Source organism: Carettochelys insculpta, chromosome 2, assembly GCF_033958435.1.
Source record: "Carettochelys insculpta isolate YL-2023 chromosome 2, ASM3395843v1, whole genome shotgun sequence".
Lineage (NCBI taxonomy): Eukaryota > Metazoa > Chordata > Testudines > Carettochelyidae > Carettochelys > Carettochelys insculpta.
This window is the reverse complement of record NC_134138.1, coordinates 127,128,701-127,155,061: the sequence shown is the minus strand read 5'-3', so window position 1 is coordinate 127,155,061 and position 26,361 is coordinate 127,128,701. Positions and strand designations below refer to the sequence as shown.

At 46.2% G+C, this 26,361-nt stretch overlaps 1 protein-coding gene across 1 annotated transcript in view; it reads right to left on the bottom strand.

Moving 5' to 3' along the window:
• Positions 1-3,687: 3,687 nt before the first annotated feature.
• The window catches only part of F13A1 (coagulation factor XIII A chain), a 109,830-nt gene continuing 87,156 nt past the window's right edge, over positions 3,688-26,361 (bottom strand). Inside the window, exons 12-15 of the mRNA XM_074985920.1 lie at positions 25,278-25,562; positions 21,282-21,442; positions 12,768-12,904; positions 3,688-3,950 (exon numbers count right to left, since the gene is read on the bottom strand). Coding sequence (XP_074842021.1) covers positions 3,797-3,950; positions 12,768-12,904; positions 21,282-21,442; positions 25,278-25,562 — 737 coding nt within the window. The 3' untranslated portion in view covers positions 3,688-3,796. The remainder of the gene's footprint in view (positions 3,951-12,767; positions 12,905-21,281; positions 21,443-25,277; positions 25,563-26,361) is intronic.

The following is a 26,361-nucleotide window of genomic DNA, read 5'->3' as shown; positions in this document are numbered from 1 at the left end:
AGGAAGACAATGGGAGCTAATGTTTATATAGAAAACTAGGAGTTCACTTGTCTTGTGTTCTTGTTTCCATCTTAGAGTCTAATCAAACCACTGAATATCTCTTTGCTTTGCTTTCTAGCTCTATACATGGGGTGTAACATTACTTGCTTGTCTCTCAAGTTTGTTGTGTAGCTTGCTGTTCATAAAATGCTCTGAGGCACTCAGCTAAAAGGTGACTATTTTAGAAGCTGGGATGTTGGAGGTTTCTTTAGAAGAATATTGGCCCTTTTTTCTGACACCATGGAAGTCCATTGAGTATTTCTGCTATCACTGTGATCTGCCCTCAAAATGTTAACTTCCTTGCTGGATAAATGCATTAGGTACTCAGCTGATGAACCAAGGAGCAGAGCAGTGGTTGTAATAGTCATACTGGCCCTGGTAAAAGAGTTAAATAAGGAAAAGGCTTGTTCCCTGGTATCAGAGAGGCATTTCTTATTGATGTTTCTTAAGCTGTCTTTATCTTTCCCAGCCTTTTCCACACCTTACCAAATGTTGCAAGTAATGTAGTATACTGCTGGATTGTAGGAAATATGATTGTTCCAAATAGAAAATGGAGTCTGTGTGCACTATTGCATAATCAGATGGGCTTTATTTTAAGTTTCAGTTACATTCTAATGATTAACAATGCGCAGAAGAAAGCAGATTTATGCACAATTGCAAAATGTGGATACTTTGTATTAGATAATGTAGAATATAGTGAGGAACACATTTGCCGTCATGCATTTTCAGCATACTATCAACTGCTAAACACATGCAGAGGACTCCTTGACATCCTCTGGACATGTAAGGACAAATGTTCAAATGAGGTAATGTAAGTTGTACTGGCCAAACATTTGTGAGCACAGTTGCATTAAAGCACAGGTGCTAACAGGTACTCTTGAGTTATACCCCTATTAATTCGCCCTGTGAATGTGCCCACATCGGAATGCAATGGGGACTTCTCTTTCTGTCCCATGCCCATCACTGCACTATGAGGTATACACCCAAATTTTTAAGTGCAGCTTACATGCCTCTGTATGAAAATTTGTCCTGTATGTGCTAACAAAAGAGCAAGACACCCTCCCCTGCATAGCTTTCTATCATTTAGAGAATTCCAGCACTTACTTGTCCTCAAGAAATTACCTTTACTTCGGTATAAGTGCTGTGGGTGTGGGGAGGGGCAGGTTCCTGTGGAAAGCAGAGGACTTTGGAAATTAAGGCAAAGCATCTTCCTTTCATTGATCAGACCGTAACATGTCCCTTACAAACTGCACAGAAAAGTTATCTTGAATAGATGTGAGGTTTGCACCTGCTGCTCCTCCTGTCTCCACTCACAATGATAAAGCATACTACACGCGCAGTTTGTTAACATAGGCCATGTCCGTTTACATACAGCAAATCTCTATAGCTTGGTAAGCAAAGGTTTTACTGCAGGTGCAGAATAATTTGAGATCCATCTCTCTCCCGCTCCCCTCCAGACACACTTGCTTTATTTTTCTGGGTCATTAAAGGGGCTCATTTGCATACTTGGCTTAATCTAATTCTTGACCACCCCCCCGCCCTTCTGCCCCTCTACTCTCTGATTTGCTTCTCTTGATCACTTTTTTTTCTGATTTGTCCACCTTGATTACTATTTTTGGTTCTCTGTGCCTTAAATATTGAGTCTGTTCTGGTGTGGCTATGGCCTGAAGAAGTGGGTCTGTCCCACGAAAGCTCATCACCTAATAAATTATTTTGTTAGCCTTTCAAGTGCTACTTGACTGTTTTTTTGTTTTGCTTTATTACGAATAAGATGCAGGGAAGTATTTCAGTAGGCATTCATGATACAGACAGGGAAACAAGGTAGGTTTGTGGGTTGGGGAGGAAATGTGTATTGAGGGTAAGATTCAGCCTCTCCTCCCACCCCCAATCTGGGTTCTACATTTAACTGAAACTTAGTGTGGCTCAGTGTCAGTCCCACACCTGCATGGCACCATGGGTTAACCAAGCTCTCCTGAGTCACTGATCGTTGCATGGAATGTACCAGGAGGTATTTCCCTTTCAACCAAGTGACGGTGGTGCAAAAAGAACAATGAGAATGGAAAGAACGGACTCCATAGAACTATCAGAAACTGCTGAGAATAGGATCAGTTGTAGAAAAGAGAAGCCCCTTTGTCCTTGTGCAGGAATAGCTTGTAAAAGGGAGCAGAGATTGAATCAGGTTGCGGAGTTTCCACCTCAGCCTTCTCTCTGGGGATTTGGTTGTACCCTGGAAGAAGCTAAGATTCCACCCTACTATGCCGGGAATACCCAGAGATCTGTGCCAGTTTTCACTGGGAGCGCTCCCTACTGTAAAGGGCATCTGCCATGCCCAGCCCCATTGGCTTCTATTCGCTACTGAAGAATACCAAGATACCAGGAGCTCCCTCAAAGTAGGTACCACAGCTCAGAGGGATTAACTAGCACTAGCTTCCTCTGTGGATTTGGGAAGGAAGAATCCAGAGATTCCTAACCTGCTGCCTGTCCACACCTTGCTATCTCTATTTGCCCACTTTCCAGGTTTGTGGTGCCTGAACTCCAGAAGGGTGCGTGGAATGTCTTCTTTCAGTCCTAGCTGTCTTCTACACATGTGGAAGAAAGAGTAAGGCTCCTATGAAGTGAGGAGAAGAGAAGGTAGGTGTGTCAAGACACATGCCTTAGAACACAGTTGAAACGATTATGACTAATGAATTCGGGGCTTGGTGCAGTGATCCATGGGAAGAGATGCAATAGCCTTGGGAAAAATGTGATGGACTGTGCACTAGCAGCAAACAGAGTGGGATAATGACAAAGTAAGAAGACACTGTGTGTATGTATGGGAAGGTACAACAGAGACCCAATTCAGAGGAGCTTTGAGGTACTGATCCCTGATAAATTCTTCCAACAAAGTGAGCTGCTCTGTGAATTTGTAAACTTTAACGCCACAAGATAAAGTAACCCCATGGCCGTGTCTACAAGAGCCCCAAACTTCGAAATGGCCACGCAAATGGCCATTTCAAAGTTTACTAATGAAGCGCTGAAATGCATATTCAGCGCTTCGTTAGCATGCGGGCGGCCGTGGCGCTTCGAAATTGACGCGGCTTGCCGCCGCGCATCTCGTCCAGACGGGGCTCCTTTTTGAAAGGACGCCGCCTACTTCGAAGTCCCCTCATTCCCATCAGCTCATGGGAATAAGGGGACTTCGAAGTAGGCGGGGTCTTTTCGAAAAGGAGCCCTGTCTGGATGAGACATGCGGCGGCAAGCCGCGTCAATTTCGAAGTTCCGCGGCCGCCCGCATGCTAATGAAGTGCTGAATATGCATTTCAGCGCTTCATTAGTAAACTTTGAAATGGCCATTTGCGTGGCCGTTTCGAAGTTTGGGACACATGTAGACGTAGCCCATAAGACATAAAAACAGAGCTTTACCACAAGAATTTATAACCTTTTTTTGTTCAGTGAAATATCAAGCTTCAATTAAAACTAAATTTGAGAGTGCTTTGGGGAAATGGAACTTTCTCCCTGCTAGTACCAACTCAAAGGCGTATACATTCATATGAACTATAAGAGCAACATGGTCTCAAGATGCCCTTAACTAGTAGTATCTTAATTTGGAACAGTCATAACCCAATAAATGCATTTCCCACCCTCCCCATTGTTTTCTGTTAGTTGACTTCATTGACATGTGAAATGAAGAGCTAAGACAATGACAGCTGAAAATATTCCTCAATTTTTTTTTCCTATAGACACTGGCAAGTGAAAGAATAAACAAGAAAAATCTTGTTCACACAAGTGGTTTCCGTTCAACCTCTACGTCCAGCTCGCCATAGACATGTCGTAGGGCATCACAATTCAGGCTTGCAATCAGCTTTCGAACTCCAGCTTGCCTTGGAATGCATTTTTCTTCCCAGACCAAAGAAGAATTCTTTGGAATTTCCCTGCAATTTTAAAGCAAAATATCAATACTTTGACAAATCGGCAGGGTGAGATTCTCAGCCTGAAGCAGAATCTGAGAAGTCAGAAATTATCGATCTAGATATTTTCATACAACACCAATCACAGTAAAAGATGGGTGCCCTAAAATCACCTGCTCCTATCTCCTGGCCATTGCTAAATTGTTCTTGCAATGCATTTTCTATAATTTTTTCCAGGTCTGTTTTAAAATTGCCCCCACCCCAAATAATGGGACATTTCACACTTCCCTTGGGGTCTTCCTCAGTCAAATATGTCTTCCTGGGAAGAAGTTTTTTCATCTACAGTAAAACCCTGATTTATGTGCAGGTTGCATTCCTGGGCAACCAAGTGTAAGTCAAATTTAATGGAAGTTGGGATGGGGATGGGGGAGGGGAAAAGAGCTAGCCCAGGGAGGGGCCGCCCTGACACCTTTGGGTCCCCCTGGGCTGGGGCTGCTAGTGGTGGAAGGGCTTGGCAGCCACGGTGAAGATGGTGGTGACTCTGGCTACATCTACACTAGCCCCAAACTTCGAAATGGCCACGCAAATGGCCATTTCGAAGTTTACTAATGAAGCACTGAAATGCATATTCAGCGCTTCATTAGCATGTGGGCGGCCGCGGCACTTCGAAATTGATGCGCCTTGCGGCCGCGCGGCTCATCCCAACGGGGCTGCTTTTCGAAAGGGCCCCGCCTACTTCAAAGTCCTCTTATTCCCATCAGCTCATGGGAATAAGGGGACTTCGAAGTAGGCAGGGTCCTTTCGAAAAGGAGCCCTGTCAGGATGAGCCACACAGTGGCGAGGCGTGTCAATTTCGAAGTGCCGCGGCCGCCCACATGCTAATGAAGCGCTGAATATGCATTTCAGTGCTTCATTAGTAAACTTCGAAATGGCCATTTGTGTGGCCATTTCGAAGTTTGGTGCTAGTGTAGACACGGCCTCTGTGTGCCCATGGCTGGTGCAATGGCACTGCTTGCAACGCTCCCCCTGTTGCTCTAAAAACAGTAGGTGTCTGTTTCTTGTCAACTGGCCCTCCAGCCACTGTCCCCCCTCCCTTGATTACAGAAACATGATCCTGGACAATAATATGGGAACAATGCAATGCTTGAAGAAAGAGAAGGACAGGAAAGGTTTGGAAAAAAGACCTTTTCTGAGGCAGGGTATTTGCTTCCCACTTCATTACACAGAGGTGCCCAATGGGTGGATGGGGATTGCCAAATTTATACACACATGAATGCTTCTGTGCCCTGGGATCACCCAGGAGTCTGTGTCTTCTCAACTGGCCCTCCAGCCACTTTTCCCTGTCTTAAGGGGGCCAAAGTTTGAAGAAAGAGAAGGACAGAAAAGGTTAGGAGAAAGATTTTTTGGCTTTCCACTTCACTACAGAGAGTTGTCCAATGCAGAGGATGGGGCTCACCGAATTTCAACAACCAGTGCTGCTCAGGCAGGGTGGGGCCAGCACTGATTGACTGTGTGGGGGCTGGCCTCCCTCATCACCATGGGGGGGGGCATGGGTCCTGTGGCCACAGAGCCAGTTGACGTGGTCCCTGCAGCAGCCACAAGCCTCTGAAAGTCTTAGCTGCTGGGGGTGACTTCCCCTGGGTGGCAGCAAGTCCCCAAAAATCTTAGCTGCTGGGAGAGACTTTCCCCCCCAGCAGCAAGACCACAGAAGTCATTCCTGTTCTTGGAGCCCTCACTGCATGCAAGCCAGGACCTGGTGCTGCCTGGCAGCATGGGCCACACTGGAGAGTAGGCATGTCCTTTTATTGGGTTGGAGGGTAGCCATATGATGTGGCTGGGTGTGGGAAAGACCCCGACTGCATGGCACAAATGTAAACTGCAGAAAAGAAGTTTCTTGGCCTCTCACACAAGCACAACCTCCCCAACAGCCTAGCTGCCACGTAGTATGGTGGGGAAGTGGCTGGCACCAGCGTGGAAAAAAATCTGTGTGCTCAGCTTGCAGAGGTAGAGACAGAACCATGAACTCTGTGTTGGGGCTATTTTGAATGGGTAGATGTGCTCACAGTGCTGATAGCAAAGAAGGAAATAAGTTTCTCAACCTCTCATACAAGAATGACCCTGCAGCCATGGGCTTCCTGGTGCCAAATTCAGATTTGTGGGCTTCCTGTTACCTAATTCCTGCGCACCTGGAAAGCAACACAAATGGAAGCAGCCAGAGTGGAGGACTGTGGGATATATATGGGACACCTCTGGAGGCTAAGGAATTCGAGTCAAAGACATGGCACTTCCACACTAGCCTTCATTCAAACTTTTAAATTCAAACTTGATGTTACACGCATCCACTTTCGACAATGTTATGATGTTGATCTTAGTGCTCCCTAAAGTCGAGCTACTGGTATTTACAGTGAAGACAGTGACGTTGTAAATGTAAGATAACTGCCTTAAACACGACTTTATCATATAGTGTAGACATAGTCTAAGTCTCTTATGGGGCTCAAGAAAAAGGTTAGGATCCTAATCTGTGCCATATTGCCATAAAATAGCGTTCAGCAGATTTTGCCTAGTTATTCAGTTCTTCCCCTTTCCCTTCTGGTCCTAGGAGGATGTGAAGATTAGCTGTCGTTTCCCTCTTGCACACTAAAAGCAAATTCATGTTTGTCATCCAAGCAATTGCTTATTCATAAATGTCCAGCAAGAGGAGTGGTGATGGGGAATTGAAACACTCTGCCGGGTCACACTGTAGCAATCAGAGAGCATCTTGTCACTGTCCACTTTAAAAATCACTTTATTGTGCCCATGAAAACAAGTTGAAACGTTCTTATGAGTCCTGCTGTTAGCAGTTGCCCTGTTCCATTATGCATGGCTTGTGATGTTTATAGTATCAACAAAGCACACACTGTACTGCTCTTGATTTTCAATTTTATGCTAAGGTTTAAGTTGCGAAGACAGCTATGTGTGTTGGGTTTGTGTGTTTTCTAGGCAGCTTTTGATAAGTGGTATTGACTAACTGGGTTTAGGGGAATGCAGAATGTTTAATGGAACCAGAGGAGGAAATGAACTAGGTATTTATAAAAACAAATGCTGCTCCCTTGAGAGTTAATGAAGAGGATTATGAACTGCACACTACTGGATTGTGAGGTGGTAGTGATGTGGGGCCTGATTCTCTTCTGCGTAAAGGAGGATTTTTGTCGACAAAACCCACAGAGCATCAACACTTAAAATGCACTCTGTCGACATACTGTTGACAGAACTCCGCACTTCTGTCAACAGCCTTCTGCCTCCCCCGCATGAGGCAGAACGCCTTTCTCAACAGATCTGATCTGTCAACAAAAAAGCTGTGTGGACACTCCGGGGAATCCTCTGTTGACTGATGGAGATTCTGGGTCACTGGGTAGCCCTGCGTGCTGTGCTTCCAGTTGGCCGTCCTGTCAAGAGAGTGGCTGGGCATTCTGGCCGCATTCTGTCAACAAAGCAGATCGACAGCGTGATCCGTTTTCGCGTGTGGCCCAATCTGTCGACAGAAGTTTTGTCAGAAGAGCTCTTCCAACAGCAACGTCTGTCGACATATCAGTGTAGTGTGGGCGTAGCCACAGAGTGAAAGTAGGGTGTCCTTCTATCATGTGTGTTAGTAAGAGCAGAAGTCAGATTTGGTAACATTTTACACTGGGCGCAGATGCAATTGACTACATTAGGTTCAAGGCAGGGAGCGTCATGGTCATGATGGGGACTGAGTCTCAAGCTCAAGCCTAAAAATACTTCAGAGCAGCTTCAATGGAAGCACCCTGAGAAAAACCAAAGCACATATTTGAAAGGAATCTATGCTAATTCCTGCTCTTTGTGTGTGTGTGTGTGTTCCTAATGACGGACATGCAGCTTGTCTTCCTAGAACTGACTCTTCATCAAATACCCACTTATGGCAGAACAGTGCAATTACCTTAGATGCTGGTGCCAGCTAACATACCACTGTGTGTGTGGGAGATCTCCGATATGGGAAGCACTGAAAGCATTACATCAGGGCGGGCAACATATGGCCGGTGGGCTGGATCCAGCCCACCAAGCCTTTTAACTCAGGCCCCAGCCTGCTCCTGTGGCATGGAGCAGTGACACTCAGAGCAGCTCTCTGTTCTTTCTGGCTCTCCGCACTGCGGCGAGGGTGGCGGAGGCCAATGGGAGTGGAGAGATTTTGCTGGAGACAGGGGTAGTGCAGCACAATTTCACAGTTCCCACTGGCTGGTTTCCAGTCAATATAAGCTTAGAGATTTTGCTGGGAGCAGGGGCAGCGTGCAAAGCCCATCCCCTGCAGCACGGAGAGCCACGTGGAACAGCCAGCCGCCCTGAGCAGTCTTGGGCTGCTGGCAGGCAGGGAGTTCCGCTGCTCACCAGGAGCTGCTTAGGTAAGGGCCTCCCAGCTTGAGCCTTCTTCTGGCACCACTCTCCCGCTGCACCCCAACTCCCTCCAAGACTCTGCACCCATCCCCCAGGCTGGAATCCTTTCCTGCATCCATACTCCCTCCCCAGCCCTGCACTCCACTACCTGCCCCAGTCACCATCCAAACCCTCTGCATCCTCCTCCTCCTCCCTCCCCCACCCCCACTTCTGGTCACAAGTTTCTCTCAGACCCTGCATCCCCCGCCCCCAGGCCAGGATCTTCTCTTGCACCCACACTCCCTGAACCTCAAGCTCCTGCCCCAGGTCACCATCCCAACCCTCTGCACCCTCCTCCTTTCAGCCCAAGTCACAATTCCCTCCCTCACCCAAATTCCCTCTCAGTCCCCACACGCTGGTCCCCTTCCCCAAGCTCCCTTCTGCACCCAACCTCCATCCATAGGAAAGTGCAGCCCCCGACCACTTACCAAAATCTCCAAGTGGTCCCCATCACGAATTGTTGCCCACCTCTGCATTACAGGAACCTCCACAGCAGTTTTTCTACTTGCATTTTCAGACATGGGCCAGATCCTCAGCTGTTGTAAACTGTCATAAAATTAAAGTTTCAAGTGCCTATGTTTCACTGGCTTTCAATCTTCTGAGTCAGTCGGGTGCCTTTGAAAATATTACCCATAATGCCAATGAAGTCAATGGAGGTATCCCAGCTGAGGTTCTAGCCCATGTACTGCTAATGCAACCTTTCCTTGTTTTGAAGTGCTTGTTGTTGTAAGCATGACCTTAGAACAGTAGACCCCCAACTTACACATAAGGTGTGTTCCTGTGAAGCCATGTGTAAGTCAAATTTCACGCAAGTTGGGATGGAGTGGGAAAGAGACCCTGCCACCTTCCCTCCCCTGGTCCTGGCTGCACCTGGCTCCCTGCTCCCATGAGAGGCAGCAGACTGGCTCCCAGCTCCCCTCTGCTTGCAGGAGGCAGAAGCCAGGCTGCTGCCTGGTTCCCAGTTCCCTGCCACTCATCATTTCAACTTGCGTTATTGCAAGAAACGTGCAAGTCAAAATTGTGTAAATCAGAGGTGTACTGTACAACTGTAAGGTGGAAATTTTACTACCCTATACATCCCATTCCACATGCACTCCTTCTCTCTGAGCGGGTCCTGGCTATGCAAATCAGCTCTTCAAAACACTTTGCAATAAATGGCCTTTGAATCAGTCCTCTGTCTGGGATGGTCCTTCTGTTAAGGTGTTTATATGACCTTCATCCGAAGCAGGTCTTTGCCCATGAAGGCTTATGCTCCAAAATATCTGTTAGTCTATAAGGTGCCAGAGGCTCTTGTTGTTCTTGAAGATACAGACTAACTCGGCTACCCCTCTGATACTTGCGGTAGTTAATACTCACTACAGCCCTCTTAGGTAGGGAACCGCTGTTACCCCCATTGTAGAGACAGAGAACTGGAGCACAGTAGATTCAGTGACTTGCCCAAAGCTCAAAAAGAGGCTAAATCGGGAGATGGGATTTCTATTCTCATGTCCCAGTCTACTGTCCCATGCACTAAATTATCCTTCCTCGCCTGCATCCCCTGTAATTCAGGCTCAGACTGGCGGAACAGGGTAAAGTGACATGGAGGAGGGTCTGGCTATGGGCTGGTTCTAAATCATTTTAATAATGTAGTTAATTGTGGGGCTAGCTGCTAACTTTGAGACCTCCAGGGGTGATATCCCCAACCGCAAGGGCTGCAACTGCCTAAGGCCTCGGCACAAATCCTGCTCTTTTCCCTGCTCAAGTCCATAGCTACACAGAGACCCTCATGTGATTTACCGAAGTAAATGGACAGAAACAAGAAAAACAGCCTGGGCTTCAGAAGCCTGGCCTAGTGCTCTATCCACTGGACCGCACTGCCTGCCACAGCAAGCCATAAACTTTTGTCAGTGCTATAAAAATACAAGAGTATTTATAGACATTTCTAAAGTTTTATCTGCCTCACTAAACACAACAAACAATAAATAATTGCAAGAGACCAATGGGAACGCCTCCAGGGCGGGATGGTCTAGTGACTCAAAAAACACCCAGAAAACAGACTGACTTTTTTTTTTTTTTTGCAAATGAAGTCAAACTGCCCTAATTATATTTGCCTGGGAGGGAACTTAGTGATGAATGAGTCTAAGTAACATGCTGAGCTATCAGCACTCTGCCACCATTTATCACTTTGAATACCTGGAGGCATATGGGATTATTATTTAAATGAATTACAGCTACCCAGTGCTTGTCCCCTGTGTGCGTGTGTGTAAGCTGCAGCCTTTATCCACCTGAGAAAGGTAAAATGAAATCTCCAAATGACAGCCAATCATTTCCCATTTTTTAAATAAGTCCTAGGACACGATCTAAATGGGGGAGAGGGAAGCTGCGGCTTGAAGAAAGCAAAAGTAATAATTCGAGTGATCATGTTTCACAGAATCATAGCATCCTAGGGCTGGAAGAGACCTCAGGAGGTAATCAAGTCCAGCCCCCTGCCCAAAACAGGATCAATTCTAAATAAATCATCCCAGCCAGGACTTTGTTAAGCCAGGACTGAAAGAACGCGAGGGATAGAGATTCCACCACCTGTCTAGAAAAAAACAAGAAGTCCTGTGGCACCTTATAAACTAACACATTTTTTGGTGTATAAGCTTTCATGGGCAAAGATTCACTTACTCACACTTTTGCAGATACAGACTAACACGGTTACCTCTCTGATATTTGTCACCTGTCTAGGTAACCCATTCTCGGGCTTCACCATCCTCCTAGGCTGTCTAGACTACAGGGATTTGTCGACAGAATTTTTTTTCAGATGATATCTTCCGACAAAACTTCTTTCAACAGATTGCGGCCAAACTGCCAAGCAGATCGCAAAAGCGATCCAGAAAACGGCCAGCTGGAAGCACAGCAGACAAGGCTGCCCAGTGAGGACAGAAGCCCTATCTGTTGACAGAGGGGCCCTGGAACATCCAGACCGGCTTCTGTCAACAGGTCTCTGTCGACAGAGGCGTTATTCCTTGTGGAGAGAGGGATTTACTGACAACAGACCGCCTTGGGAATCTGGACACCCTGTGGGTTTTGTTGGCAAAAATGGCCATTTTTGCTGACAAAACCCTCTAGTGTAGGCATAGTGAAATAAATTTTCCGAATACCCAACCTAGACCTCCCCTACTGTGTTTCTTGGTAACTCCCTTTCTTTGAATGCACCTGACAACTGTCACTTCCAGCAAGAGCTTTTAGGATAAGAAAGTCTGCAAAACAAGGGGTGATCTGCCATGATTCCCTAGTTAAGGCCATTTTCAACACTACTATAGCCCATGTGGAAGATCCTGAGCTGAATTCAGTCATGCCCCAAACTTAGTGCACGTCACACCTTCTCCAATGCCCTTTAACAAGTATTTTCTATTCAACTCAAATCCAGAGTCTGATTCCAAATGTGTTTACATTGATCCAAGTGGGATCAGAATCAGATCCCTGATATACAAATATGTTAATATTTATGCTACTGCTGAGTGATGGCCAGTTCTTCAAAGGAACTGGGGCCTCTATCCGGCTTCTAAATTTCAGTGCACAATACTATATGCCAGCAGCAGAACTTGTGCATGCGAGTAAGACTTGCATCCACAAATCTTTCATGTGCACACAGGTCTACTGTTTGCACACACTGGATGTCACACTCTTAAGTGCAAAGTGAGTTCTGGGAAATGCAGCTCTTGCAGCTGGGAGCAGCTGCACCCGCAGTAAGATTCTCTGTAAATGAAACAAAAGATTGGCCAACAACACACGGCATGCCTGTTGCTCAGACTGGAGGTCAGTCTGCGTCAGGCTTCTGCGTTTCAGAACAGACCTATTTGGGATGCTGGCGGAGCACTGTTATTTATTTTCAAAACCAGCACAGCAATCGCATCAATGCTGTTCTGCTGTTTCCGCATCGAACCCAGAGAGGCAGATTTTAAACGGCATTTAGATTCACACAGGTGCACACAGGGATTTTCAAAAGCATCTATCTGAATCTTTAAATGTCTAAATAGCCTTTAAAATCCTGTTCTGAGTTAACTGGGGCTGGGGGATCCTTTTTCTGGACCCCCTCGAAAAGGGGTCTTATTTATGGTTTTATCACAAGCCTTGAGTAGTGGGCAATAGGCAGTTGAGGCAGAGATCAGATTTGATACAAAGTAGCAGCCTTTAGATATTTCCTTTATACAAATAAAAGAACAGAGCTGCCAATTACCCACATCATCAACTTCTTCAAAACTCTCTCATAACCTACACAGCAGCCTGACCTCTTCCATCTGTTACTTCCCCCCAGCCATTAGATATCCTCTAAAATAAGCAGCATATGTTTGAATTCCAGTAGGTAGCACAAAGTAACTGTCCTTGTTGATCTAAATCTCATATGGGAGAAGGGAATGAACATCCCATTATTTTCACGTTCTTCCCTACCTGAACATTTTTGAGGTTGTCTTCAGTAGGCCAGGTCCATCGAGACGTACCAAGACATTCTCAAGCTTTTGGGTCAGTGGGTTGGTGAATTCTACTACCACAGACATTTCCCTACCAACAATCTTCTCTCCAGGAACCTACAAAACAAGGGAAAGATGCAGATAATAAGCAGAAAATTATAAAACCTTGAAGTGCAAAGTCTTACTTCTTAAATGCATTTAACAAAAATGTGTGAATTTGTACAGATAGCTTATTGTGAAACAAGCCATCTAAGAGAGCTATTCATTTCTTGGGCTTGGTCATACACACAGAAGGCTACAAAAAACATCCTTTAGAATACCATGTCTTTACTTGGTGCTCACCTCTTTACCAATCAAAGCTTGTTAAAATACCCAGATGCAGCCAGGGTGACCAGCTGTTACTTGTGCATAAGCATGCAATGACTGCAATGAACTAGGCACATTATTCATTGGTTTAAATGTGGGTTTCCCTGTAGTGTACTGCAGTATTCAGGAACAGAAATATGATGAGGAGGAAAGAGAGAGAGAGAGCCAAGCTTCACCTCCTTTCTACACATACTCTGCCCACAAAGATTTCATAACGTGTATGCTGGTAAGGAGAACAGAAGCATAGAAAGTCTTGCTGCACAATAAATACAGAGTAATGCACACAGGTCTATTAAAATACTGTAAGTCTACTTCTACTCTAGAGCGTTTTCTAGAAAAACTCATGGAGTGTCTACGTACAAAACGTGTTGTGTCAACAGAAACTGTTGACAAAAAAGCCATGTAGACTATCTGGGGGTCCCTTTTGTTGACAGAGCAGATCAAAAGATCGATCCACTTCTATGTGTAGATGAGATCTGTTGACAGAAGTTTTGTCAGAACATCTCTTCTGACAGCAACTTCTCTAGACACATGCTTCTAGTGTAGACATAGCCAAAGAGGCAGAGTACTTTTATATATGATAAACGAGGGTCTTGGATATTATGAATACAAAGAGGATTTTCTATTGAGCCTACTGGACAGAAAGAAACCATGAAGAGCTCATTCTATTGCTGTTCTTACATGATGCCCACTACAACCGTGCCTGATATACTGGCTTCCAGACTGAAACAGCCTTTTCTACCTTATAACTTCTGAGCAGCAGTTGGCCTGGTTGGGGGATCTCTGATCACATCATAGTTGGGAAACAATATGTGTCCCAACTTACATTAACTCAAGTTACAGGGGAGACATCTCAGCACCTTGTGGGAGGAGCTCAGCATCCCAAATCCCAGGTTTCTTGAATGACAGAGGATAAAGAGTGGGGTCCTGTTTGGGTCTCTAACAATGTAACTTTGCTTTTTTCCGGGCAATGCTTGAAGTGCTGCACAACTCCTTGTCTGTAGCAGCAGTGCCCAGATGTGTGTGGGTGCAGGGCCTTCCACTTTTTTTTATTTGAAAGTTCTTTCTTGTCAAAGAAAAAAAGAGTATGAGGCTTTGTAAGAATATGCAAACTGGTGGAGGTGAGACCAGCCAGCAAAGGGAGGGGGATGGAACTTGGATTTAGAAAAGGAGTTTTATATCCTGGCATTAGGCCCGGTTCTGGGAGGGTTGCCAGGTGTTTGGCTTTTCAGTGGAAGGCCCGATTGAAAAGGGACAGTGGCAGCTCCAGTCAGCACCGCCAAGCATGCCATTGAAAGTCCAGTCAGTGGCATAGCAGGGTTAAGGCAAGCTCCCAGATTCACCAGCATGCTGATCCTCTGGCTCCTGTGTATAGGGGCAATACAGGCTCTGGATATCCCACCATCAAGTTCTGGTTCTGCAGCTCCTATTGACTGGGAACCATGGCCAATGGGAGCTGCAGGGGTGGCATATGTGGATGGAACAAAATGCAAAGCTGTGTGGTTATGCCTCTGCATAGGAGCCGAGGGCGGACATGGTGCTGCTTCTGGGAGCTGCCTGAGGTAAGTGCTGCCTGGAGCCTGAACCCCTGAACTGCATCTCACCCTCCCAGTCCCACTGCTCCAGCCTGGAGCAACATCCTGCAACCCAAACCCCAGCCCCTTACCCTCACTGCACCCTGACACCGTGTCCCAAATCAGAGCCCTCTCCTGAACCCTGACACTCACATTTCTGGCTCCACCCCAGGATCCACACCCCCAACCCGCAGCCTCTACCCCCTTCCACATCCCAACCCCCTGCCTCAGCCTGCAGCCCCCTCTCATATTGCCAGCACCTCATATTCCCAGATCCACCCTGCTAGCCCAGAGCCCCCTTCTACATCCCAACCCCCTCATCCCTGGCCCCACCCCACACCCTGTGCCCCCAGCTGGAGCCCTTCCTCTCTCTTGCATCCCAACACACAACCTCTTCCCAGAGACCCTGTCAACACCCTGAACTCCTTTCTGGCTCCACCCTGGAGCCCTCACCCCTTCCTGAACCCCAACTCCCTGAGTCATCCCAGTGAAAATGTGGGCGTGAGGGTGGGGAAGGCAAGTGACAGAGGGTGGGGGAGACAAGGAGGGGTCTTGGAAGAGGTACAGGGCAGTGGGTGGGGCAAAGTGTTTGCTTTTCTGAGAGTGTAAGGTTGGCAGCCCTAGTTCTTGGGTCTCAGAGGCAACAAAGCTGGCATAAGCAGCTTCCTGAGGAATTCACCACAAATGTAGAGATGGGACAGTGAAGCCCCCTCCAAGCCCACTTTCTTGTTTCATCCCAGCTCCCTGTGTAGGAGGTGTTCTCTGAAGAAAGAGTTTGCTCCTGGAAGAAAATGTTCCCCTGTTGCTCCTGGTGCTGTTCATCTAGTCCCTTTTCTCACCCTGATCAGACACTACTAAAATATTCTTCTCTTTTCCACACTATAAAGTGAGGAGCACTGGTTTGCGTCACTCAGGATTCTCTAAGGCCATGGGCACAGCTTTCCATTCTTTTGCGCTCATCTCTCATTCTCTAGAGGCAATTCCAGCCAAGCCTGTTCTCTATATATAAACTTGCTATTTGGTTGTCCTCACACCCCCCCGGGCACAAGAACAGACAATGGATGCAGCACAGATGAGGCAAAGAGGAAAGCTCTTGCATGGGAGAGAACAGTCCTTCATAACATGCAGTGGGTGGTATGCAACAAAAGCTTTAGTAGGTGCATTTGTGACAATCCAGTCAAAAACAACCTCTTACATCTCAAACTGATGTCAGCAGTGCTGAAAATTTTTCATGAGTTACCCCCACCAACCCGCCACTCCAAATTTGTTTTCAATGAAGAAAATAGACCTTAACGCTAAAACTCTGGCCAAAAACTCCCAAAACACAAGAATTACAGGGGGAGGGAGGGGCTGACAAACTTGAAAGTTTCCTACTGTGGATAAAACCTCCTTCCCCGACCAGTTCTTCTAGTAGCACTTTGTTTTTAACTTATTACTTCTATTCAGTGCCCTTTTGGTTCAAAAAAAGAGGAGTCGGTACTCAGGCTTTTCCCTGCCCCCCACCATGCCTGGGACTGCCAAGATACCAGTACTCAGTACCGGCACGTACTGGCACGAAAAGAGCACCGCTTCTAATAGTCTAAAAGAGATTGCTATGGGCCAAATCCCAGTATTCTCACTTCAAGCTTGATCTCCTCACACCCTGTCCCTTCTGAAGTAATAAAAGGTAAAAGACTCCCACTGACTTCACTGGTAAAGGATAAGGCACTTCAGGCCAAAATGCCAAAAGGTATCTAAAGTTGCTGGCAAGCATCTAGTAGGATTTTCAAAAGTGCCTAAGTAGTTTGGGAATTGAACTCCCATTAAAATCAATGAGAACTGGGTATCTAATATACTTAAGGGCTTTTGAGCACAGGAGTTAACTCCATGAGAGTTATTTTGGAGTTACACAGATGTAACTGAGAGCAGCCTACCATACTGGCACACTTCTTGTTGTCACTTGGCTTCAAGCCAAATGTGAAAGAGGTATAATTTCCCCATCATTTGGTTAATTCCAATGACCTTTTAGCCAAGCATTAAAAATTCAAGATGCATATATGAAGACATGGGGAACAGGATTGTTTATCCTTTCCACTTAAGTTCTACATAATCACCTGATTCACATACTGAAATCTCCCAAGAAAGTTTGGGAGGATGAGACTTTAATTTCTACAAGTAAAATTGAGCAGAACCCCCCCCCCACCACCTCTCTCTGACATGCACTGAAAAGGGATAATAAAAAAATAAAAAAAAACAGGCCACCTTTGCACGTCACAAAGCAGCAAACAGGGAACCAAATACAGATTACTGGATTCTTTTTTACCCTTGCCAGATCACTCAAGCCATGTGTACACAAGCCGGCTACTTCGAAGTAGCTGTGCCAACTTCGAAATAGCGCCCGCCACGTCTACACGTGGCAAGAGCTATTTTGAAGTTGAAATGGATGTAAGGCTGCGAGACGTCGAAGTCGCTATCCCCAACAGGAGATGGGAATAGCACCCTACTTTGACGTTGAACGTCGTTGAACATTGAATGTTGAACGTCGAAGTAGGGCACGTGTAGATGATCCGTGTCCCGCAACATCGAAATAGCGGGTTCTGCCATGGCAGCCATCAGCTGAAGGGTTGAGAGACGCTCTCTCCAGCCCCTGCAGGGCTCTGTGGTCACCGTGTGCAGCAGCCCTTAGCCCAGGGCTTCTGGCTGCTGTTGCTGCAGCTGGGGATCCATGCTGCATGCACAGGGTCTGCAACCAGTTGTTGGCTCTGTGGATCTTGTGCTGTTTCGTGCAAGTGTGTCTGGGAGGGGCCCTTTAAGGGAGTGGCTAGCTATTGCCCTGGAAGTGCTAGTCTGCCCTGTGACCCTGTCTGCAGCTGTTCCTGGCACCCTTATTTCAATGTGGGCCACTTTGGTGTGTAGATGCTCCCCTGCAGCGCCTACTTCGATGTAGTGCTGCCCAACGTCAACGTTGAACGTCGAAGGCACCAGCCCTGGAGGACGTGTAGACGCTACTCATCGAAATAGCTTATTTGGATTTTGCTACATTGAAATAAGCTATTTCGTTGTAGCATACCCGTGTAGACGTAGCTTTAAGGTTTTATTGCTTATAGAAGAGATGATTAGTGAGCACAAAACTTAACACTTTCATTAATTATTCTTTCATCACAAGAGAGGAGTGCATAAGATATTTTGGATCTTAACCTTGAGTGTTTTTGCGGGATGTTACAATATACATTTTTAAATTTGTCTACTGAAGATGAGTGAAGTTAACTTGCCTTGTTGTTTTTTCCCTGAGATGCTCTGTAAAACAAAACCCTATCTGCAGACAATACAGATAATCATTTACATTGTCTAATTAGACTCTAGTGACACTCCTGTATTGCATGAAAATTTTCTGCAAACTTCTCAGTTGTTTGAGTCTACAGTATCTGTTCTACTTTCTCACCTTTTTTTGCAGATTGTTGGTTGTTTCACATGGATAGAACTATGATTTTAGGATCAGAATTTTTATATGCTTATTTTAAGAAATACTGAGTCTTAAACAATGCTACAACTTGAGCTACCTCCATTACATTTCAGAGCTGAGCCTGCCTTGGAGATGACATGGGACAGTTAACAGCCATTGCTTTAATCTGTGTCTGCAGGCTCAGGAAGATTGTTCTGCATCTATTCCCATTTGATGTATAGCTATACAGACCCATCTTCCCTGTGCCCCCACCATTTCCTTGTTCTCTGCTCTTGCCACCCAACTAATAGCAGGGAAAATCCTGCTCATTCCCTGTAGCCTCCTGCTGGAGTGTGTGTGCGCAGTGCAGATGAAGTGTGAAGAATGAAGCTGCCAAAAAAGCCAGTCTATCTGAACATGCGCAAACAGAGAATTTCCAGAGGCTCGTAAGAGACCTGTTACCTGTTTCTGGACCGAGTGCTCGAGAGGTGGTGCTCACGTCCATTCAGCTTAGGTGCATGTGCTTGCCCCATGCACCAGTGTTGGAAGTTCTTTCCCTCAGCAGTACCGATAGGTGATGGGCCTTGGTGCCCCCTGGAATGGCACACTCATGATGTAGCCTAAGGGGCACTGCCAGCTCTCCCTGTCCCATGCTCAGTTCCTACTTGCCAGAAACTCTGAGAGTGGGGAAGGAGGGCAGGATGGTAAAAAGCCAACAGATCTTGAAGAACACCAGTTACAGAAATAAGTAGCCACCTTTTCTTCTTGCCTTTGCCTTTCAGACATACCCTGACTCCTCATACTCTTCCTCTGGCTGCACTCGCCAGCCCTGTTCCCTCTAATTTACGTGTCCATGTGCACAATGAATTTTGTCATGTGCCCCAAGCTGCAGGTGATGTGTTGCACCTCTTCACACTGGTGCACATAATGAAACTCATTTTGCACAGGGGCATAACAATTATTCTGCACACAGACAAGCTGTGGTGGGGATGAGGGTTTCAGCCTGTGGACAGGGTTCAGGGCTGGACGAAGGAGGGTTCTGACAGGGGGTGCAGGCTCTGGGGCAGGGTGAGGGTCGAGGTTGTGGCTGGGGAGTGAAGGAGGGGGATATGGGCTGGGGCAGAGGATGGGGCAACTCCCACTTGGTGGAGGGGGAACAGGTGGCTGGCTCCATGTGGCCCGTTCTCACCTGTAGGCACTGCCCCCTGCAGATCCCATTGGCTATGTCTACACGTGAAGCCAACATCGAAATAGCTGATTTCGATGTAGCAACATCGAAATAGGCTATTTCGATGAATAACATCTACACGTCCTCCAGGGCTGGCAACGTCGACGTTCAACTTCGACGTTGCGCGGCACCACATCGAAATAGGCGCTGCGAGGGAACGTCTACACGCCAAAGTAGCACACATCGAAATAAGGGTGCCAGGCACAGCTGCAGACAGGGTCACAGGGCGGACTCAACAGCAAGCCGCTCCCTTAAAGGGCCCCTCCCACACACAATTGCACTAAACAACACAAGATCCACAGAGCCAACAACTGGTTGCAGACCCTGTGCCTGCAGCATGGATCCCCAGCTGCCGCAGCAGCAGCCAGAAGTCCTGGGCTAAGGGCTGCTGCCCACGGTGATCATAGAGCCCCGCAGGGGCTGGAGAGAGAGCATCTCTCAACCCCCCAGCTGATGGCCGCCATGGAGGACCCAGCAATTTCGACGTTGCAGGACGCAGATCGTCTATACGGTCCCTACTTCGACGTTGAACGTCGAAGTAGGGCGCTATTCCGATCCCCTCATGAGGTTAGCGACTTCGACGTCTCGCTGCCTAACGTCGAAGTTAACTTCGAAATAGCGCCCGACGCGTGTAGCCGCGACGGGCGCTATTTCGAAGTTAGTGCCGCTACTTTGAAGTAGCGTGCACGTGTAGACACAGCTATTGACCAGGATTCCTGGCCAATGGGAGCTGCAGGGCTCATGGGGATGTGGCTCCAGTCGAGGCAGGAGGCAGTGGAGGAAAAAGCAAGGTGCAGAGACACTTCCCCCTCCACACATCTGTCAGGAAGGGCTGGCCCAAAACTCAGGGGCTTAATGGAAGTTGTAGAGCCATGGGCTGAAGCCCATAATGCCCCTACCTTAATCCAGCCCTGCTGCTGGGGTCAGAGGAACAATCCCCTCCCCTGGCCATGGCAGCTCCATGGCTGACAGCCCTGAGCCCTTGCACACCATCTATTAGACAGCTGTGTAGCTACACAGCTTCAAGAGAACCTTGCTCACCGGTTCTGTTGGGACTCAGAGGTCTCTGGACCCTAGGGTCAGAGCAGCCAGGGCGGTCTCCACATGCTGTCTGCCATAAGCACAAGCTCCGCATCTCCCATTGGCCAATGAGAGCTGCTGAGAGCAGGGGTGGGCTGGAGGCTCCAGTGGTGATTACCTGAGGCAGTTTCGGGGATGGGACCGGCAAGTCCCTCTGGCTCTTAAGGCATGGGGTAGGGGTGGGGGATTTAGGGGGTCTCTGCATGTGGACAATGTCTACAAAACCCACATTTTACAGCTCTCATTTGTGCGGTTCCCATCACAGTATAAGGAGACCACTCTTGTGCCTAGGAGTCACATGACCAGAGACGCCTGCTGGTGGCTTCCCTGACTGGAGTTGCACCACATATAAGTGCTGCTCAGACCCACCTGCATCAAAATATTGGGGCAAATGGAGTCCCGACCAAAGTACAGTTGGGGCAAGGGACAAATACCTAAATAATGGGACAGTCCCAAGTTTATCGGGACATCTGGTCACCCTAAGCAGGTAGCCTGATTTGCAGCACAGATTGCAAGCTGGAGATGCCTCGCTTGGCTACCCAGTGGGAAAACCTTGTCCACTTCATCTGGTAGGTCTGCTTCGTAGAAGGCTTTCTACTCTCGAGGGAGATGTGCTGGAGCTCCTGTGAACAGGCAGCTTCTGAACTTAGGACAGTTGCTAGTTTCCTTTCATGGGCAAGACCTGCTTTTGCCCACGAAAGCTCATGCTCAAAAATATCTGTTAGTCTATAAGGTGCCACAGGCCTTCTTGTTGTTCTTGAAAATACAGACCAACGCAACTACCCCTCGGATACTCATTTCCTTTGTTGCACTCCTGAAACTGACCTTGATGTGCAGCTTGGGGATTTGAAGGACCGAGGTCTTCTGCTTGGCCAGAATCTTTTTTGTTTCATTGAGACGTGCTGTGACGAAGAAATGCAAAGAGGCCTGTTCCAGCAGCTGACTCATGTACTCCCTCGATTTGATTAAGATCTCCGAAATTTTAGCTGATGGGAGGAAAGGCAAACACACAATAAAGCTGAAGCTTGAAAGCAGTGTGGTTACACGCTATTATGGTCTGCCCTGCTGATGCCCTGCCCACACAGCACAGATTTTCCCCCCACTAGAAAGACTGTGAAAGGCACAAGTGGGACTTAGGTGGTCAGAAAAAAGCTGCCAAATCTTCATTTTCAGCTAAAACTGTGATTGTGTGTTACTTCTCATTGTCCTCTTCGGGTGCACCACCTGCCAGTTAAGACTGATTTCTCTGGGGCAGGAACTGTCTTCTCTTTTACACGGCTGTCTAATGCTCAGCATAAGGGGGCCCTGCTCCTTGACTGGGGTTCATAGACACTCCCATAATATAAACAAGAAGTAATAATCAACTCCCACAGGCTTTTAATGAAGGTAAAAATGTCCTTGGAGAATCTCCCTCTGATTGTTTACTTCCCTCCGTCATTCCCACACCCCTTCCACGTATTGTTATTGTTTTCAAGGGGTACACATCCAGGTGATTAGCGCCACCAGTTGGAGGTATGTGTGTGCCTAGTGCTACTGGTAGTGTTTCCTGTTTCTCTGTGCAAGGCTGACGCCAGCTGTTGACCTGCAATCAACGCTACATGCAGCACACCGCGAAGGAATTCGCTCAGCATTACCCCTCCCGTGTCCAATATTTCACTCTGGTCCTGTACGAGAATCATTGAAAGGAATCTCCCTTGGCTGGCATGCTGAGCTGAAGGGACACTGATTGCAACTATATTGAGCAGCAATCCAGCAGGAACATTAAAATTCAACATGCAGAAGCTCACATAGCACATCTGCGTGATCAGTCACAACATAGGTCTTGAGTCGTTTGCATGAACAAACACCAGTCTATTTTTTCCAACATTAGGAAAAGTATCAAGGTTTCCCACCCACTTATCATTCATTTGTATTGGGCACCTCAGAGTCATGCTGGACTAGTACCCCTGTGTGCTTGGCCGTATACAAACACCCATGAAATTGAATTTAAACCAAGTAAATCACATTCACTTCTTTCCATTCATGATCCACCTACATCAAAATGGCTTCCTAGACTGGGTCTCAAAGCTAGCCTTATGATGACCACCTGAACTAGATTCACTCAGGCAGCCTTGGATTTATTTGATGTGGTCCTATTTTCTGTAAAGAAATTTTCCATCCTATCTCAAATCTTTAATTATAGCCAAACCGAGGCATTTTTTAATGGCTGCAAAAACTGTCTAGTCCACTATAAGTGAAACCTATTTTATCATGGAAAAAGAGAAACATTCCAGAGTAAATTTAATCTTTGAGGAAAAGAGGAAAGGAATCCCATTTCTGCAGTGGATATGCTGGGAAAATGCCAATACAGCATTTTGTGCCTGGGAAAGCCAAGGAAGACACAAAACAGAGCTGCCTTGCAGCCTTTCAAAAAAAAATAAAAGAGAGAATGCTATATATAACTGAGTGGAAACTATAGCACCTTTGAAGGAACTGGCAGGTTTAAGTTATTCAAATCCTCAAAGATGTTTGCAACCCACACATTTTCTTTAATCATTTTTCTGAAAATCACGCACCCAGTTTCTGTTTGAAAACTTAGGTTGGTCCTTTCAACAGTATAGTCTAGAAAGAATGCCTTTGACACATTACAATCACATAGTTATTTTCTATTACCTCCAAAACACACATACACACTTACTTCTCACTATGTCATTAGACTTAAATTCTGCTCAGATTCTTCAAAATACGTTAAGGCAATGCCAAGGGTTGCTAACATTGCGTCTCAAAAATATGGGACTGTTTCTTCAGCACTCCCACCCCTTCCTTGCTTCCAGATGCAATTATTATCATCATCATTAAGAGAATAGTAATAAGCAGCAATAATCACCTACATTTGCCAGGGCTATTTTTGCAGCTTTTTTCGCAGCACTCAGCCATTTCTGATCTTGTTGTACAAAGATATAACATAATAAGGAACTGTTGGCAAACCTAATGATTCCCTGGGGTATGCTAGTTTATTCTAGATGGTAGCCCAGTGTATACTCATCAATCGTCAATCACGAGAGTTTGGAATTTCTGAAACCATTTCAGAGAAGTTTATGTACCATGTCTACAGCTGAGCAAAGCCAAGCACCGTTACTATACATTTATCCCAGTAAATTCACCTCAGTGCAGAGGCTTCAAACAAGCACCCCTGCATCATTTAAAGACTTTGTTAAGTGGAGTCACAGTGCCTTGCATGGAACCTCAGCACAGGGCTGAAGCAGACAAGTAGAATTTAGCTTGGAAAATAGATGGAGTGTTGAGACATTTGCACAGCTATACTGAATATCTAACATATGATTCAGTGCTTCTCAGTTATAGGGGTGCAACAAGTGTGAGTGAGAATTTTGCCCGGAGTTGAAATTGATTTACTTAAATGGCGAGTCTGGCTTTTTTTTTTAAAGTTCAACATAATTTTACAGACAATATTTAATAGTTGATTCAAAGCACTTAAAATTCCATGTTATAATAAGATCAGTTGGAACAACTTGATGCGGCAGACAGAAAGTACAGTTAGAAATGAAGGAACCCACAAATGAATCAGAAAAGTTAGAAACAAACAACATATAGCATTGGCTCCTCATCTGAGACTGGAGCTAAAGTTTTGATTAGGGTCATCTCTACATTTTTCACTAAGCAAACTATTTCTTTATGGAGACTTACAAGCTGCAAATGGAGTAGTAGGGCCAAATCCTACCCTAAGATGTGCAGAATGGACCTTAGGAAATTTGTTTATCCCATGCAAACAACAGGGCAGGATCTCTTCTTAACTGTCCAGAGAGGGCTAGAAAGGGAGTACCACCAGCTCCACATGCCCCCACAAGTTGCATTGTATCTCAGCTAGGGAGTGTACCTTCAGCTGGCTAGCACATACGCTGCAGTTAGCAGCACACACTAGCCAGGGCTTGTATGCTGTTCCTTTTCAGCTTGCTATAAATATGCACCTAACCATAAATATGCTCAGGTTGAATCTTTGTAACCTGGAACTCTCTTGTCCGGCAACATCCATAATTCAGCATGATTTTAGTTTGTCTGACGACCACTTATCACGGGTGTGACCAAGTTTCCTGTGGCCCCATAAAGTTTGTTTGCAGCTACCAGTCCTGGCTCTCAGCATTCTGTGCTGTTATTTAGCTTTAAATTTACCTCTAAATGTCATCTCAGAGCCCAGTAGGCAGTGGAAGTGTTGGTAATGTTCCTGGACAATATTGACCTCCTGTGGTCTGGCAAATTCTCTTGTCCAGCACCAGTCAGGTCCCAAGAGTGCCAGATTGGAGAGGTTCAACCTGTATTCTCAAAACCTGTCCTGAACCATTCTATCTTGTACCTGCAGAAAGGCTGTTGTGCAAGATGTACAGCTGATGCCACTCTGCTCCCCTCTCTCATTGGGTTTTCTCATAGCCAGGCCGCCTCTAGCTTTTATTTGGTCATCAGAACCTCAGCACGGAGAACTACAGGAGGGTCAAAGATGTGAAAGGGACAGTTGACGGGTCAACACCTGGACCCGTTCTCTCTCACTACCTAACAACAAATAATTTTGCACTTTTAATCAATAGAACTGAAAGTGCTTTTTCAATGCAGGTAAGTATTGTCAACCCCATGTGACACTGAGGGGAGGGTCAGAGGGCAAAGTCATGGGCATGTGCATAGCAGAATCAGGAACAGAAGCCTGGTTTTCTGCCTCCCATTCTGGCCTACGTTATTGGGGCCTGCCTCTGGAAGGAGTTTTGCTGGTGTCAGCACACACAGATAAGAAAGCAAACAAAAGGCTGGGGCTCAAATTTTTTTTCCCCATCTTACATGTCAAGGGTTCCAGCGTCACATCAAAAGAATGGCTCTTGATTTCGTTCTTTGCGACACCTGTGTAAAACACAATGCTGGCAGACAGATAGGCTGTAGCAGTGTAACGGTTGTGGCTGTTGTTCCTGAACACCACAGTGACTTTGAAGTCACTGCCAAGTGTTGCATTTTCCACTTGAAAGTCCATGTCGACATCAGTCCCTGGCTGCTGCACAGCATCCTGGGTATCCTTTTTAATGCCATACATCAGAGCTGTCTCCAGGGCCAGTCTCTCTTCTTCTGTGCCTAGGACACAAGGAAAATTTTGTTAAAAACACCCCTGAAACAGAAGAACCTAATTACCAGGTTCAGAATGACATCCATTTCCAAGGTCCAAATTGGCGTTTTTCATGAGGCAGTAACATGGAAAACCTTTTACTAATATTTTGCAATTACTGTATTTCTCTTTGTAAAGTACTTTAGTACTTATGAAAGTTACCAGCTCATGGACCAGATCTAATGCTCATTAGCCAATGAAAAGATTCCCCTTACCCTTAATAATCTTAGGATCTGGTCACTAAGTTCCTGGAGATGTGGAGCTAAGTAGAGGATATTTTGAGCAGTGGCAGGGGTAATGCAAGCTTTCCCACCAAACTCACCAGCTAATCTGCCTCAAAACTGTACTAAAGAGATTGTATTTATGGCTAAGAGGGCATTCAGTCTCCTTGTCCATTCAATTTGTGGCCCCTTTGCTGAGATGTCCACCTACAGTACTGATCAGAGATTGGTAAATATGGCTAACAAACAAAAAAAATGCAAATTTTAAACTAAAAATAAGCAAATTCAATGGCATTTGCCTTATTTGTTTTTGGTGAATTTTTTGTTCACAGAAAGACAAGATGTTTCAAATACCCCTGTATGGGTGGCTTTGCTTGAATATTGGGTGCTGAAGTGTTCATTGAGCCATCCTAATACCTTTTGGATTTGGGAATCATCCAGTCGTGGAGCAGAAACACTACCGTGTAATGTAGGTGACCAATCACACTCTGGCAAGCATTAGAGTGTTAGTCTGTATCCACAAAAACAGCAAGTCCAATGGCACCTT